At 50.2% G+C, this 16,042-nt stretch overlaps 1 protein-coding gene across 1 annotated transcript in view; it reads right to left on the reverse strand.

Annotated features, from left to right (window-relative positions):
* zfp91 (ZFP91 zinc finger protein, atypical E3 ubiquitin ligase) overlaps window positions 1-16,042 on the reverse strand; it is a 121,804-nt gene that overhangs the window by 5,536 nt on the left and 100,226 nt on the right. Inside the window, exons 10-11 of the mRNA XM_063036731.1 lie at window positions 7,530-7,644; window positions 3,305-3,404 (exon numbers count right to left, since the gene is read on the reverse strand). Of these exons, the coding sequence (XP_062892801.1) occupies window positions 3,305-3,404; window positions 7,530-7,644 (215 nt within the window). The remainder of the gene's footprint in view (window positions 1-3,304; window positions 3,405-7,529; window positions 7,645-16,042) is intronic.

A 16,042-nucleotide genomic window follows, 5' to 3' on the forward strand; every position in this document is an offset into this window, starting at 1 on the left:
GCTAAATATCCCGAGACAGCCACAAAAGCACTGAAAACGTTGCTTTCATTTCCAACATTTTTCTGCGAAGCGGAGTTTTCTGCAATGAATGTAACGAAAACTGAACTGCGGAATAGACTGGACATCAGGAATCCCCTTCGACTATCGCTGTCTCCCATCACCCCTCAATAGGACCATCTTGCTGCAGGGAAACAAGTCCAGGGCTCCCACTGATTCAGCGATATTGGTGTGTTGCAATGATTTTATATGTTCATACAGGGAAAATACGTGCTGTGCGTTTAATATCCAAACATTACTTAAAATGTTATGATGTTATTGACTTATAAGTGACCTATATAACCGTATAACAATTACAGCATGGAAACAGGCCATCTCGGCCCTTCTAGTCCGTGCCGAACGTTACTCTCACCTAGTCCTGCCGACCTCACTCAGCCCATAACCCTCCATTTCTTTCCTGTCCAGATACCTATCCAATTTTTCTGTAAATGATCGTATCGAACCTGCCTATACCACTTCTACTGGAAGTTCGTTCAACACTTCAAGCTCCCCTGATAATTGACATCATTATATCCATGCGAGGAAAATATGCGGTGTGTGTTTAATATTAAATTCGTTAGATAAACACTTTTAGAAACAAAATTGAGTGTATTACCCACTTATCACCTATATTCCGGTAGTGATTAACACCCACCCCCACGAACAGAATCGCCAAAAGACGATTTGCTTGGGGGCGGGGGGGCCGAGATCAGTAGGTCACAACGCGCATGCGCATTGGTGCCCGCGCAAGGCTTCATGGTCATTGTAGTCTTTTGGGGTAAACAACACATTTGACTGCGACTCTTGTTCATTGGCAACCCTACCCCCTACTCCCCCCCCCCACCCGGCCGGCCGGTCCGCAAGAATATTGTCAATATTAAACCGGTCCGCAGTGCAAAAAAGGTTGGGGACCCCTGCTCTTGAAGATCAGAGTGGTCGGCTATGTGCGGAACCAAAGGAAATGGGGGAGGTCTTAAATAGGTTTTTTGCATCTGTATTTACTAAGGAAACTGGCATGAAGTCTATGGAATTGAGGGAATCAAGTAGTGAGATCATGGAAACTGTACAGATTGAAAAGGAGGAGGTGCTTGCTGTCTTGAGGAAAATTAAAGTGGATAAATCCCCGGGACCTGACAGGGTGTTCCCTCGGACCTTGAAGGGAACTAGGGTTGAAATTGCGGGGGCCCTGGCAGAAATATTTAAAATGTCACTGTCTACGGGTGAGGTGCCGGAGGATTGGAGAGTGGCTCATGTTGTTCCCTTGATTAAAAAAGGATTGAAAAGTAATCCGGGAAATTATAGGCCGGTGAGTTTAACGTCGGTAGTAGGTAAGTTATTGGAGGGAGTACGAAGAGACAGAATCTACAAGTATTTGGATAGACAGGGGCTTATTAGGGAGAGTCAACATGGTTTTGTGCGTGGCAGGTCATGTTTGACCAATCTATTGGAGTTTTTCGAGGAGGTTACCAGGAAAGTGGATGAAGGGAAGGCACTGGATATTGTCTACATGGATTTCAGTAAGGCCTTTGACAAGGTCCTGCATGGGAGGTCAGTTAGGAAAATTCAGTCGCTAGGTATACATGGAGAGGTGGTAAATTGGATTAGACATTGGCTCAATGGAAGAAGCCAAAGAGTGGTAGTAGAGAATTGCTTCTCTGAGTGGAGGCCACAGGGATCAGTGCTGGGTCCATTGTTATTTGTCATCTATATCAATGATCTGGATGATAATCTGGTAAATTGGATCAGCAAATTTGCTGATGATACATAGATTGGAGGTGTAGTAGACAGTGAGGAAGGTTTTCAGAGCATGCAGAGGGACTTGGACCAGCTGGAAAAATAGGCTGAAAAATGGCAGATGGAGTTTAATACAGACAAGTGTGAGGTATTACACGTTGGAAGGACAAACCAAGGTAGAACATACAGGGTTAATGGTAAGGCACTGAGGAGTGCAGTAGAACAGAGGGATCTGGGAATACAGATACAAAATTCCCTAAAAGTGGCGTCATAGGGTCATAAAGAGAGCTTTTGGTTCTTTGGCCTTTATTAATCAAAGTATTGAGTATAAGAGCTGGAATGTTATGATGAGGTTGTATAAGGCATTGGTGAGGCCGAATCTGGAGTATTGTGATCAGTTTTGGTCACCAAATTACAGGAAGGATATTAATAAGGTTGAAAGAGTGCAGAGAAGGTTTACAAGGATGTTGCCGGGACTTGAGAAACTCAGTTACAGAGCAAGGTTGAATAGGTTAGGACTTTATTCCCTGGAGCGTAGAAGAATGAGGGGAGATTTGATAGAGGTATATAAAATTATGATGGGTATAGATAGAGTGAATGCAAGCAGGCTTTTTCCACTGAGGCAAGGGGAGAAAAATACCAGAGGACATGGGTTAAGGGTGAGGGGGGAAAAGTTTAAATGGAACATTAGGGGGGGGCTTCTTCACACAGAGAGTGGTGGGAGTATGGAATGAGCTGCCAGACGAGGTGGTAAATGCGGGTTCTTTTTTAACATTTAAGAATAAGTTGGACAGATACATGGATGGGAAGGTGTATGGAGGGATATGGTCAGTGTGCAGGTCAGTGGGACTAGGCAGAAAATGGTTCGGCACAGCCAAGAAGGGCCAAAAGGCCTGTTTCTGTGCTGTAGTTTCTATGGTTAAAAGAGATAGACTGTGCGCGAGTCTGCGTGTCTGCCTCTCTGTCCGAGTGTGCGCGTCTGTCCGTCTCTTTTCCCATTCCCAATCCCAGCTCCCTTCTGACCACCTTTCTCCTCTCCTCACCTGCCATGACCTCTCCCAGGCGCCCCCTCCCTCCTTCCCTTTCTCCCCCCACTGCCCACTCTCCTCTCCTACCACATTCCACCTCCTTCAGCGACACACACACACAACACGCCGGAGAGACTCAACAGGCCGGGCAGCATCGACGGAAAAGAGCGAACAGTCGACCTTTCGGGCCGAGACCCTTCGGGCAGGGCCCATCGACGGAGAAGCTCGGAGTCCGTCCGCTCTCTCCCCAAACTTCTTATTCTGCTCCCGGATGGGCGAGGCCGGAGGAAGCTGGGGAGGGTAGCCAGATGGGCGAGGCTGGAGGTAGGGAAGGACCACCAGATGGGCCCCTGGATGGGTGAGGGCAGAGAGATGGGTGAACCTGGATGGTTGAGGGTGGAAAGAGAGGGGAGACGGAGGACGGTGCGAACCGGCTGCACCACCCCGGGACGCACCCACGGCCGGCCGGCCGGACACGGACAGGGTCTGCGCCAGTTAATACTCACTGCAGGGGCTTCTCGCCCGTGTGAATCATCCTGTGCACAGCCAGGTTGTGTAAACTCTTGAATGCCCGGGCGCAGTACTCACAGATGTAATCCCGCTGATCTGTTTTTGGGGGGTGGGGGGGAGAGAAGAGACACAGTGGCGGTCAGAAGGCTTGCGGGTCTTCCCCCCGCGCGGCGGCGAGAGCGGGCGAAGGGGGCCGCGCAGTACCGGACTGAGAGTCGACGCGTGAGTTGGCGAGACGGGAGAGGAGCGCCCAGGCGGACACAGAGCGGGATTGCCAAGGAGCGCGTCGCGCCCGAGGTGGGGCGAGAACGGAGACGGTTGTCGATTTCGGGAAGGTGGGGGGGAGAAAAAGTCAGGGAAACACACATATTCCAGGCCTCATTTAGGGGTCAGCGGAGAGCAGCTTCAGGTTGCTGGGTGTCAACCATCTCCAAATAAATACCAAACAAACATCTTGGAGGATCTGTCCTGGGCCTGGTGCATTGATGGACTCAAGACTCTACCGGGACTTCGAGGAGGTTTGCTGCATCACCGCGGTGGATCTCATTCTAACTGGCCGCACAACCGCCTGGTATCGAGGTGGCAGAGCGTGGGCTCGCAGCAGGCTGCGGAGGTCTGCAGAGCCTCCATCGCCCATGATCAACTTACATTCATTACAGGGAAGTTGCGAGCGTGGGTGGAACATCGGCTGGCTGGCAGAAAACAGAGAGTGGGAATAAAGGGGTGCTGTTCTGGCTGGCTTTTGATTACCAATCGAATTCCACAGGGGTCGGTGTTGGGACCGCTGCTTTTTACAATATATGTCAATGATTTGGACCGTGAGATTAATGGACTTGTGGCTAAATTTGCCGATGATACGAAGATAGGTGGAGGTGCAGGTAGTGTTGAGGAAACAGAGAGCCTGCATAGAGACTAGGGGAATGGGCAAAGAAGTGGGAAATGAAATACAATGTTGGAAAGTGTATGGTCATGCCTTCGGTGGAAGAAACAAACAGGCAGACTGTTATTTCGATGGGGAGAGAGTTCAAAATGCGGAGATGCAAATGGACTTGGGAGTCCTTGTGCAGGATACCCGAGAGGTTGAGACAGTGGTGAAGAAGGCGAATGCAATGTTGGCATTCATTTATAGGGGTGTAGAATATAAGAGCAGGGATGTGATGTTGAGGCTCTGTAAGGCACTCGAGCGACCACACTTGGAGTACTGTGTGCAGTTTTGGACTCCTTATTTTAGAAAAGATATACCGACGTTGGAGAGGGTTCAGAGAAGATTCACGAGAATGATTCCAGGAATAAAAGGGTTACCGTATGAGGAACGTCTGGCATCCCTTAGGCTGTATTCCTTGGAGTTCAGGAGAATGAGGGGGGATCTCATAGAAACATTCCGAATGTTAAAAGGCCTGAATGGATTAGATATGGCAAAGTTATTTCCCATGGTAGGGGAGTCTAGGACAAGAGGGCACGACTTCAGGATTGAAGGACATCCATTTAGAACAGAGATGAGGAGAAATTAGTCAGAGGGTGGTAAATCTGTGGAATTTGTTGCCACGAGCGGCTGTGGAGGGCAAGTCATTGGGTGTATTTAAGGCAGAGATAGATAGGTTCTTGATTAGCCAGGGTATCAAAGGGTATGGTGTGAAAGCAGGGGAGTGGGGATGACTGGAAGAATTGCATCAGCCCATGATTGAATCGATGGGCTAAACGGCCTACTTCTGCTCCTTTATCTGATGGTCTTAAAAATTCTGCTTCTATGTCACAGTCATACTTGATGGGCCAAATGGCCAAATTCTGCTTCTAGGTCTTATGGTCAATAGGTTGGTAGGGAGATTTGGGTTAAACTTGGCATTGCGTTTGGCATAGAGATCGCAGCGAAAGGTCGCGTCCTCCTACTGAAGTGATCTGACTCCCGTGACACAGCGAGCACAGGCATGGGCGAGGCTTCTGGCATGGGACATCAGGCAAGCAGGAGGCCTCAAGGAGGAGGTGGCGAGAATGGAGGGCTGGCGCGTGAAGGGCAGCACGAGTGGGACGAGGGAAGTCTGCGCATCGAGCCTCTGATCCGGAAAGAGGGGGCACGGGCCCCGTAACAGCCAGCTGGGAATCGTGTGAACCCTTTGAGGGGCTTGCTGGGGGGAGATGGGGTGCGTGCCTGTTGAGGGGAACGAGGAGGGTAAAGGAAGGACATGAGCTACCTCCGAGATTGAGGAGAATTCAGCAAGTTTATGATCATTGACGGGTCGTAATTTTTTTTTGCGTTCTGCGGCAGTACAGCGCAAGGCAAAAAATTAGCAAATAGTGAACATTAAATTCAGTAAGCAGTGCAAGAGAGGAAGAGTGAGGTCGCGTTCATGGGCCGTTCAGAAATCGGGTGGCGGAGGGGAAGAGGCTGACCCTCAAACGATGAGTGTGGGCCTTCAGGCCCCTGATGGCGATAATGAGAAGGGGGCGAGGAGAGCCATTTTATTGAAGTGGAAGGATTCTAATCCACCTACGGTCTTTTATTGGCTCTCCTCCATTATATCCTGTTTAAGTCTAGAGAAAATAAGAAGTCGGACACTGGATACCTCCTTTAAATTTGAGCAAATCTGGCGACCTTTGATTCAATACTTTCATTTAATTTGATTTATTATTTTTCCAATTTTTGTTTTGAAGTTTTAGATTTCATCAGAAAGTCTCTCTTTTTTTTTGGTCGTAGCCTCAGAACGGACTGCCCAGTCCCTTTTTTTCGTTTCTTTTTTTGTATAGTGTGGTGGGGTTTTTGTTCTCTTCATTTAAAATTCAAAGTTTTTTCTTCCCTCTTCATGAACTGATAAGAGAATTGCTGTTTTCTTTTTTTTATTTATATATTATATACTAGCTTAACACTATGTATGGTTTTGATAATGTCTATTTTAATTTCAGTTTGTATTGTTATTGATATACATATTTGAGATAATTCTCCTCTTGTTTGTATTTATGTTCCTTTTAAATCCATAAAAAAGATTAATAAAGGAAACAGAAAAGGGGGCATCCTCTCCAACGGCACTATCAAGAGGGCACGTCCCAGATGCCGACAGTCCTTAATGATGGAAGCGACCTTCTCGAAACAAATACTCGGTGGTGAGGAGGTTTGGGCCCCACAGCGGGACAGGCTGACTTTATGAAGCTGTGCTGCGTCCATTCATTCCTGCCCGCACGGGCTCTGGCGAGGCCCTGGACAGGGTGCTGCGCGGTCGGTCGGCCGGCCCGGAAGGCCGGGTCACCCGGGATCCGGGGAGAGCAGGCCCAGACGGACATGAGAAGATTGTTAGCGCTGTGGATAGAGCAGAAGATTTTCAACCCATACCAGAGGGGATTTACAAGGGCGCAGACTCGAAAGAAAGGGACGCCCCTCTGAAACCGAGGAGGGATTTCTTCGAAGGGCGGGTGCCTCATCTGTGGAATTCACTGCCACAGAGGAGCCGAGTAGGGTCGGGAGGAAAAAAGATCAGTCACGATTGAATGCCGGAGCAGACTGAATGACTTGATAGTGGTCCCATTGCTTCAATATGGTGGATGAGGGTCTTTTTACCTTCGGGGGTCAGGGAATCTAAAGCTTGGGGGCGCAGGTCTGAGGTGAGGAGGGAAGGATTTAGAATGGGACCTTAAAAGCTTCTACACACACACACACACACACACACAGGATGGTGAGTCGATGGATCATGAAAAGCTGCGTGGATGGGCACAAGGACGGGAAAGGTTTAATAGGGGCTTGGGGACGGGGGGGGGCTTTATTTCTTTTTTTTTTAAAGCTTAGAAAGCAGTCGGTCGCTATCTGAAATGAGCTGCCAAAGGTTGGAAAGGGTACAACAGAAGCAACTTCTAAGAGGACCCCTGGGCAGGGACACGGACAGGAGGGGCTCCCAACCCTCCTCCTGCCGCGGACCGATACAGTTCGGAAAGGGTGTCGGTGGACCCCAGGTCCGGGAACCGCTGGTTTGGAGGGAAACGGGCCAGATGCCGGCAGATGGGATGAGCTCGAGTGTGCGAATTGGTCAGGGCAGATGAACTGATCAAAGGGCCTGGAGAATTCTTGGCGCTGGAGTGCATCTGGGGTGCAGGGGAAGCGGGCAGGCGGCGCAGGGGGGCGGGCAGCAGGGAGCCACCGAGGTTCAGGGCCAGCGCCCGGCCGAGAGGACAGGCCCGCGGCGGAGTCACCCGGAGCCCGGGGAGGGAGAGGGAGCGGACACCCCCCCGCCCGGTTACCTGAGTGGTGCTTGGTGTGCCGGAGCAGCTGCTTCTGGAGTCGGAAGAGCCGGCCGCACGACGGGTGCGGGCAGACATACTTCTTCTTCAGCATGTGCTGGTACCTCATGTGGTGCTGTGGGGGGAGGGTGGGGGGGGTCAGTGTTAGAAAAGAGTCTGGAGGACGGGCCCCTGGAGAGACCCTGCTCTCGATCGCGACGGCACCGGAGGGAAGCAACACGCACAAAATGCGATCCCCTTTTGCCCGGGGGCCTGGTGGTTGAGGGGTGGTAACTGCCCCTGAACCTGGTGCTGCAAGTCCTGAGGCTCCTGCACCTTCCGCCAAACGGCAGCAGCGAGGAAGGAGCACGGCCTGGGCGGTGAGGATTGTTGATGACGGACGGATCAAACGCCGATGACAAATACCACTCAATAGCAGGCAGGGTAGCGTCGATGGAAAAGAGTAAACAGTCGACGTTTCGAGCCGAGACTCTTTGAAGCATAGAAACATAGAAAATAGGTGCAGGAGTAGGCCATTCGGCCCTTCGAACCTGCACCGCCATTCAGTATGATCATGGCTGATCATCCAACTCAGAACCCTGTACCAGCCTTCCCTCCATACCCCCTGACCCCCGTAGCCACAAGGGCCATATCTAACTCCGGCGGGACTGGAGGGAAAAAAAAGCTGAGGCATACATTTAGACGCTGGGTGGGAGGGGAGGGAGGCACACAAGGTGATGGATGAGACCAGGAGAGGGGGAGGACGGTGAAGTAAAGAGCTGGGAAGTTGACGGGTGGAGGAGATACAGGGCTGGAGAAGTGGGGAGTTTGATCGGAGAGGACAGAAGGCCATGGAAGAAAGAAAAGGTGGTGGGGGTGGGGGAGGAATGCCAGAGGGAGGCGATTCACGGGCAAGGGGATGAGGTGAGGGAGGGAAAAGGGGTTGGGGAATGATGAAGGAGGCCACACTCAGGTTGGAGGGACAATGCCCCAAATTCCATCTGGGTGGCCTCCAACCTGATGGCATGAACGTCGATTTCTCAAACTCCCGGCAACGTCCGCCCCACCCCCCCCCAATCCCCTTCTCCTTCACCATTTCCCACCCCACTTTCCCTCCCTCGCCTCATCTCCTTCCCCGCCCATCGCCTCCCTCTGGTTCGCTTCTCCCCACTTTTTCTTTCTTCCATGGCTCTCTGTCTCTTTCACCAAACAACTTCCCAGCTCTTTACTTCATCTCTCCCCTACCCCCGGCTCCACCCATCACCTCGTGTTTCTCCCTCCCCTCCTCCCACCTTTTAAATCGACCCCTCAGTTTTTTTCCTCCAGTCCTGCCGAAGGGTCTCGGCCCGGAGACGTCGACCGTTTGCTCTTTTCCATAGGTGCGGCCTGGCCGGCTGAGTTCCTCCGGCATTTTGTGTGTGTGTGTTGCTCCGGATTTCCAGCGTCTGCAGATTTTCTCTGGGTTGTGACGCCGGACAGATCTGCAGTCTGTTCTCAACTGCGGTGACACGGGGCCGATTCACAACCTGCTCTCGATCGCAAAGGCTCAAGGTTCAGTGCAAAATTTACTATCAAGAGTACGTGCACGTCACCACATACAACCCTGAGATTATTTTCCCCTGCGGGCATACTCAACCAATCTACAGAACAGTAACTGTAAACAGGATCAATGAACTGTGCAAAAGCAAATACAGATAAATAGCAATAAATAAAGAACAAGGTAAACAGTCATTAATGTGAGACCATCAGTTTGGGAACACCAGATATTGAATGAATATAATTACCCATTTTTGTTCAAGAGCCTGGTGGTTGAGGGGTAGTAACTGTTACTGAACCCAGTGGTGTGAGTCCTGAGGCTCCTGTACCTCCTTCCTGATGTTTGAGGGGTAGTAACTGTTCCTGAACCTGGTGGTGTGGGTCCTGAGGCTCCTGTACCTCCTTCCTGATGTTTGAGGGGTAATAACTGTTCCTGAACCTGGTGGTGTGGGTCCTGAGGCTCCTGTACCTCCTTCCTGATGTTTGAGGGGTAGTAACTGTTCCTGAACCTGGTGGTGTGGGTCCTGAGGCTCCTGTAACCTTCCACCAGATGGCAGCAGTGAGCAGAGAGCATGGCCTGGGTGGTGAAGATCTTTGATGATGGATGTTACTTTTCTACGGCAATATTTCATGTAGATCTGCTCAATTCAGTTGGGAGGGTTTTACCCATAGAACGCTACAGCACAGAAAACAGGCCATTCCGCCCTTCTAGTCTGTGCCGAAACTTTATTCCACTAGTTCCATTGAGCTGCACCCAGTCCATAACCCTCCAGACCTCTCCCATCCATGTACCTGTCCAATTTATTCTTAAAACTTAAGAGTGAGCTCGTATTTACCATGTCAGATGGCAGCTCGTTCTACACTTCCACCACTCTCTGAGTGAAGAAGTTCCCCCTAATCCCGTGAGGTGCTGCATCTTGGAAGGACAAATCAAGGTAGGACATGCACAGTAAACGGTCGGGCACTGAGGAGTGCGGAGGATAGTCATAGTCATACTTTATTGATCCCAGGGGAAATTGGTTTTCATTACAGTTGCCCATACAAAGGGAACAAAGGGATCTGGGAGTTCAGATACATAATTCCCTGAAAGTGGTGTCACAGGTGGACAGGGTTGTAAAGAAGGCTTTTAGCATCCTGGCATTCATAAATCAAAGTACTGAGTATAGGAATTGGGATTTTATGGTGAGGTTGTATAAGACATTGGTGAGGACAAATTTGGAATACTGTGTGCAGTTCTGGTCACCTAACTATTAGGAAGGATATCAGTCAGATTGAAAGAGTGCAAAGGAGATTTACTAGGATGTTCGCAGCAGGCCAAGCAGCATCTATAGGAAGAGGCGCAGGCGACGTTTCAGGCCGAGGCCTGAAACGTCGACTGCGCCTCTTCCTATAGATGCTGCTTGGCCTGCTGCATTCACCAGCAACTTTGATGTGTGTTGCTTGAATTTCCAGCATCTGCAGAATTCCTGTTGTTAACTAGGATGTTGCTGGGTCTTCAGAAGTTGAGTTACAGGAAAAGATTGAGCAGGTTAGGACTTTATTCCTTGGAGCGTAGAAGAATAAGGGGGGATTTGATAGAGATTTACAAAATTATGAGGGGTATAAACAGAGTAAATGCCAGTAGGTCCTTTCCACTTAGATTAGGAGAGGTAAATATGAGAGGACATGGCTTTAGGGTGAAATGGGAAAGGTTTAGGACCATGATGTACTGGGCCGAATCCACAACCTTTAGTCGGATTTTCCGCTCAAAGTCACTGGCGCTCCCGTACCAGGCCGTAATGCAGGCAGCCAGTACACCGCACAGATTCCAATCCTGCTCCAGATCACACTGACACTGGGCAGAGCCACATCCGATTCCAGACAGGCCCAAATCACGTTTTAGACTGCGGTGACAAGGTAGATATGAACCTTGTTCAGCGGTGACACTGGGTGATGTAGCTCATCGGGCTGGGAGGGCCAGATGGCGGAGCGGGGTGCGAGGGAGAGGGACGTGGGAGATGGGGGGGTGTTCAGAGAGCGGGACAGACTCTGTGGCCAATGAGAGCAGTTTATACCTCAAGACAGACAGGAACAGTACAGGGAGACAAAGGGCCACTGGTTTAAACTGCGTTGCTTTCAACGCAAGAGGACCGGCAGTTAAAGCGGATGAACTCAGTGGCATGGATTGGCTGTGGGGACTGAGATATCGTTGCCGCAGCAGAGACACGGCTGAGGGAAAGGCAGGACTGGCAGCTCGGTGTTCTAGGAAACAGATGCTTCCAGGACAAAAGCAAAGTAACCCTCTCCTATCCATGTCCCCGTCCAAGTGACCTATGAAGTTGCGATTATACCTTCTTCAACCACTTCCTTTGGCAGCTCATTCCAGATAATGATCGTCTTCTGAGTAAAAAGGGAGGGAAAAAAGCCCCTCAGGCTCCGAATAAATCTTTCCCCAATCAATATAGGACCGCTGGAAAATCAGGCAGGAGAAATAATAATGGGGGACAAGCAGATGGCTGATGAACTAAACACGTATTTTAGTCCCACAACGAGACTTGGGAGTCCTCGTGCAGGGTACCCTTAAGGTTAACCTCCAGGTTGAGTCGGTGGTGAAGGCAGCGAATGCAATGTTGGCATTCATTTCTAGAGGAATAGAGTGTAGGAGCGGGGATGTGATGTTGAGGCTCTATAAGGCGCTGGTGAGACCTCACTTGGAGTACTGTGGGCAGTTTCAGTCTCCTTATATAAAGGATGTGCTGATGTTGGAGAGGGTACAGAGAAGATTCACGAGAATGATTCCGGGAATGAGAGGGTTAACATATGAGGAACGTTTGTCCGCTCTTGGACTGTATTCCTTGCAGTTTAGAAGAATGAGGGGGGGCCTCAAAGAAACATTTCGAATGTTGAAAGGCATGGACAGAGTGGATGTGGCAAAGTTGTTTCCTATGATGGAGGAGTCTAGTATGAGAGGGCATGACTTAAGGATTGAAGGGCGCCCTTTCAGGACAGAGATGCGAAGAAATTATTTTAGCCGGGGGTGATGAATCTATGGAATTTGTTGCCAGGAGCAGCAGTGGAGGCCAAGTCATTGGGTGTATTTAAGGCAGAGATTGATAGGTACCTGAGTAACCAGGGATTCAAAGGTTATGGTGAGAAGGTGGGGGAGTGGGACTAAATGGGAGAATGGATCAGCTCATGATAAAATGGCGGAGCAGAGTCGATGGGCCAAATGGCCGACTTCTGCTCCTTTGTCTTACGGTCTTATGGTATCTTGCGTCAGTCTTCACTGTGGAAGACACTAGCAGTATGCCTGATGTTGTAGTGTGTGAGGGAAGAGAAGTGGGTACAGTTACTATTACAAGAGAGAAAGTGCTCAAACAGCTGAAAGACCTAAAGGTACATCAGTCACCCAGGCCAGAGGAACTGCACCCTAGGGTCCTGAAAGAGGTAGCACTCGAGATTGCGGTGGCATTAGAAATGATTTTTCAAGAAGGACTGGACTGGAAATTTGCGAATGTTGCTCCACTCTTCAAGAAGGGAGGAAGGCAGCAGAAGGGAAGGCTGACCTCGGTGGTTGGGAAGTTGTTAGAGTCAACTGTTAAGGATGAGGTGATGCAGTACTTCGTGACACAGGACAAGACAGTAGAAGTCAGCATGGTTTCCTTCAGGGAAAATCCTGCTTGATGAACCTGTTGGAATTCTTTGAGGAGATTACAAGTAGGATAGACAAAGGGGATGCAGTGAATTTTGCACATTCGGACTTTCAGAAGGCCTTTGATAAGGTGCCACACACGAGACTGCTTACCAAAGTTAAGAGCCCATGGTATTACTGGAAAGTTACCAAGATGGATAGAGCATTTGCTGAATGGTAGGAGGCAGCGAGTGGGAATAAAAGGATCCTTTTCTGCTTGGCTGCAAGTGACTAGTGGGGTTCCACAGGGGTCGGAGTTGGGACCACTTCTTTTTAAGCTGTATATCAATGATTTAGATAATAGAATAGATGGCTTCATTGCCAAGTTTGCAGATGATATAAAGGTTGGTGGAGGGTCAGGTAGTGTTGAGGAAACAGATAGGATGCAGAAGGACTTAGACAGATTAGGAGAACGGGCAAATCAAAATACAATGTTGGAAAATGTATTGTCATGCACTTTAGTAGTGGAAATAAAGGTGCGGACTATTTTCTAAATGGGGAGGAAATCCAGGAATCTGAGATGCAGAGGGACTTGGGAGTCCTTGTGCAGGACACCCTGACAGTTAACTTGCAGGTTGAGTCGATGGTGAGGAAGGCAAACGCCACGTTAGCATTCATTTCAAGAGGTCTGGAATACAAGAGCAAGGATGTGATGCTGAGGCTTCATAAGTCACTGGTGAGGCCTCACCTTGAGTATTGTGAACAGTTTTGGGCTCCTCATCTTAGAAAAGATGTGCTGGCATTGGAGAGGGTCCAGAGGAGGTTCACAAAGATGATTCCAGAAATGAAAGGGTTATCGTACGAGGAACGTTTGATGTCTCTGGGTCTGTACTCACTGGAATTCAGAAGGATGAGGGGGGATCTCATTGAAACCTTTCGAATGTTGAAAGGTCCAGACAAAGTAGATGTGGAAAGGATGTTTCCCATGGCGAGAGAGTCCAGGACAAGAGGGCACAGCCTCAGGATAGAGGGCGCCCTTTAAAAACAGAGATGCCGAGAAATTTCATCAGCCAAAGGTGGTGGATTTGTGGAATTTGTTGCCACAGGCAGCTGTGGAGGCCGGGTCATTGGGTATATTTAAGGCAGAGATTCATAGGTTCTTGACTGGACATGGCATCAAAGGTTACGGGGAGAAGGCCGGGAACTGGGGTTAAGGAGGAGATTGAAAAAAAAGGGTCAGCTGTGAATAAATGGCAGAGCAAACTCGATGATCCAGATGGACTAATTCTGCTCCTACATCTTATGGTCTGACTTAAAACAACACCTTCTCATTCACGACTCCCCAACCCTGGGGAAAATACCCTGTGCATTCTCAGACACCCACCACACAGAGCTGTGAGCTTCCGCCACTTATCCGTGCCCCTCATGGCTTTGTACACTGCTCCGAGGTGGCCCCTCAGTCAGCTTCACTTCAGGAATAAAGTCGCAGCCAGTCCAACCTCTCTCTCTGCAACTCAGTCTCCCAGCCACCTCGTAAATCTCCTCCGCACTCTCCACATTTTAACGTCACCTTCTCCGTCGCTGAGCTTGGACCGGCGGCCAACCCGAACATCGGGAGTTTGGAGAGGTGGGGGCTTCAATCAGGTCCACCGCCCGAGGACAAAAAGGCAGGAGCTGGTCGCGGCAGCGTAAGGGAGCTCTGACCCGCGACCAATATTGGCACCTGGGATTGGTTAGTCAGGGCGAAGTAAAGGAAGGCGGGGGCAAGCACAACCGCAGTCGTCTGAGTGGGCAGAGTCAAGAGTGGTGATCTTCGAGGCTTCAGTCAGAGAAAGCAAAAGAAAAGGAATAGCTCAAGGTCTTTTCCTTCTCTTTATACCTGCTCAGCTGAGGACCGTAGGGGATGACAGGCCGGATCAGCGGAACGCTTCTCTTACGGGATGTGAGGAAGGCAGGGAGACCTCCAGCGCCCCCCGCCGAACGACTGCAGCTGCGAGAAGCGCGTCCGACTGCAGCCTCTGACAATCCGCGTTAAGGAGTCGGGAGCTGGAACTGGATGAGCTGCAGGTTGTTCGGGAGGCTGAAGGGGTGACAGATAGGACGAATGGGGAGATAGGTGCAGGGCACGGGAGACTGGTTGATAGTCAGGAAGGGGAAAGGGGTTGAAGAGCCAGTGCAGAGTATCCCTGTGGCCACCCCGCCATCAGGGGAAGATGAGAAACGGACAGGGGGTTCCCGTGGGCGAGAACGAGATTCCCAGGTGGCCCGTTGCCTCCCGGGTGCCAGGGTTCCGGGATATCTCGGATCGCGTCCTCGGCATCCTGAGGTGGGAGGGTGACCAGCCAGAAGTTCTGGTCCAAGCAGGTACCAAATGTCGTGGGTAGAACGAGTGACCAGGCTCTGCACAGCGAGTGAGGTGCTGAGTTGAAGGACAGGACCTCCAGGGTCCTGACCTCGGGATTGCTACCTGTGCCACGAATGAGTGAGGCCAGAACTGGGAAGATCATAGTTTAACACGTGGCTAAGGAGTTGGTGTAGGAGGGCGGGCAGAAGGTTTTTGTATCATTGGGCTCTCTTACAGGGAAGATGGGACCTGTACAGGGGGACAGTTTGTACCTGATCTGGAAGGGGTTAATATCCTTGCAGGAAGGTTTGTTAATGCTGCACGGTGGGGTTTAAACTAGGGTTGCAGGGGGATGGGAACCAGAGTGTCAGAACAGTTAGTGGAGAGGCAATGGAGGCAGATGTTGATAAGACCATTAGACCATAAGGCAAAGGAGCAGAAGTCGGCCATTCGGCCCATCGAGTCTGCTCCGCCATTTTATCATGAGCTGATCCATTCTCCCATTTAGTCCCACTCCCCCGCCTTCTCACCACAACCTTTGATGCCCTGGCTACTCAGATACCTATCAATCTCTGCCTTAAATACACCCAATGACTTGCCCTCCACTGCTGCCCGTGGCAAAAAATTCCATAGATTCACCACCCTCTGGCTAAAAAATTCCTTCACATCTCTGGGCTGAAAGGGCGCCCTTCAATCCTTAAGTCACGCCCTCTCGTACTAGACTCCCCCATCATGGGAAACAACTTTGCCACATGCACTCTGTCCATGCCTTTCAACGTTCGAAATGTTTCTATGAGGTCTCCCCTCATTCTTCTAAACTCCAGGGAATACAGTCCAAGAGCGGACAAACGTTCCTCATATGTTAACCCTCTCACTCCCGGAATCATCCTAGTGAATCTTCTCTGTACCCTCTCCAACGTCAGCATATCCTTTCTTAAATAAGGAGACCAAAACTGCCCACAGTACTCTAAGTGAGGTCTCACCAGCGCCTTATAGAGCCTCAACATCACATCCCTTCAGATAAAGTCAGGAATTAAACGGTTG

The sequence above is a fragment of the Mobula hypostoma genome, chromosome 31 (assembly GCF_963921235.1).
Source record: "Mobula hypostoma chromosome 31, sMobHyp1.1, whole genome shotgun sequence".
Lineage (NCBI taxonomy): Eukaryota > Metazoa > Chordata > Chondrichthyes > Myliobatiformes > Myliobatidae > Mobula > Mobula hypostoma.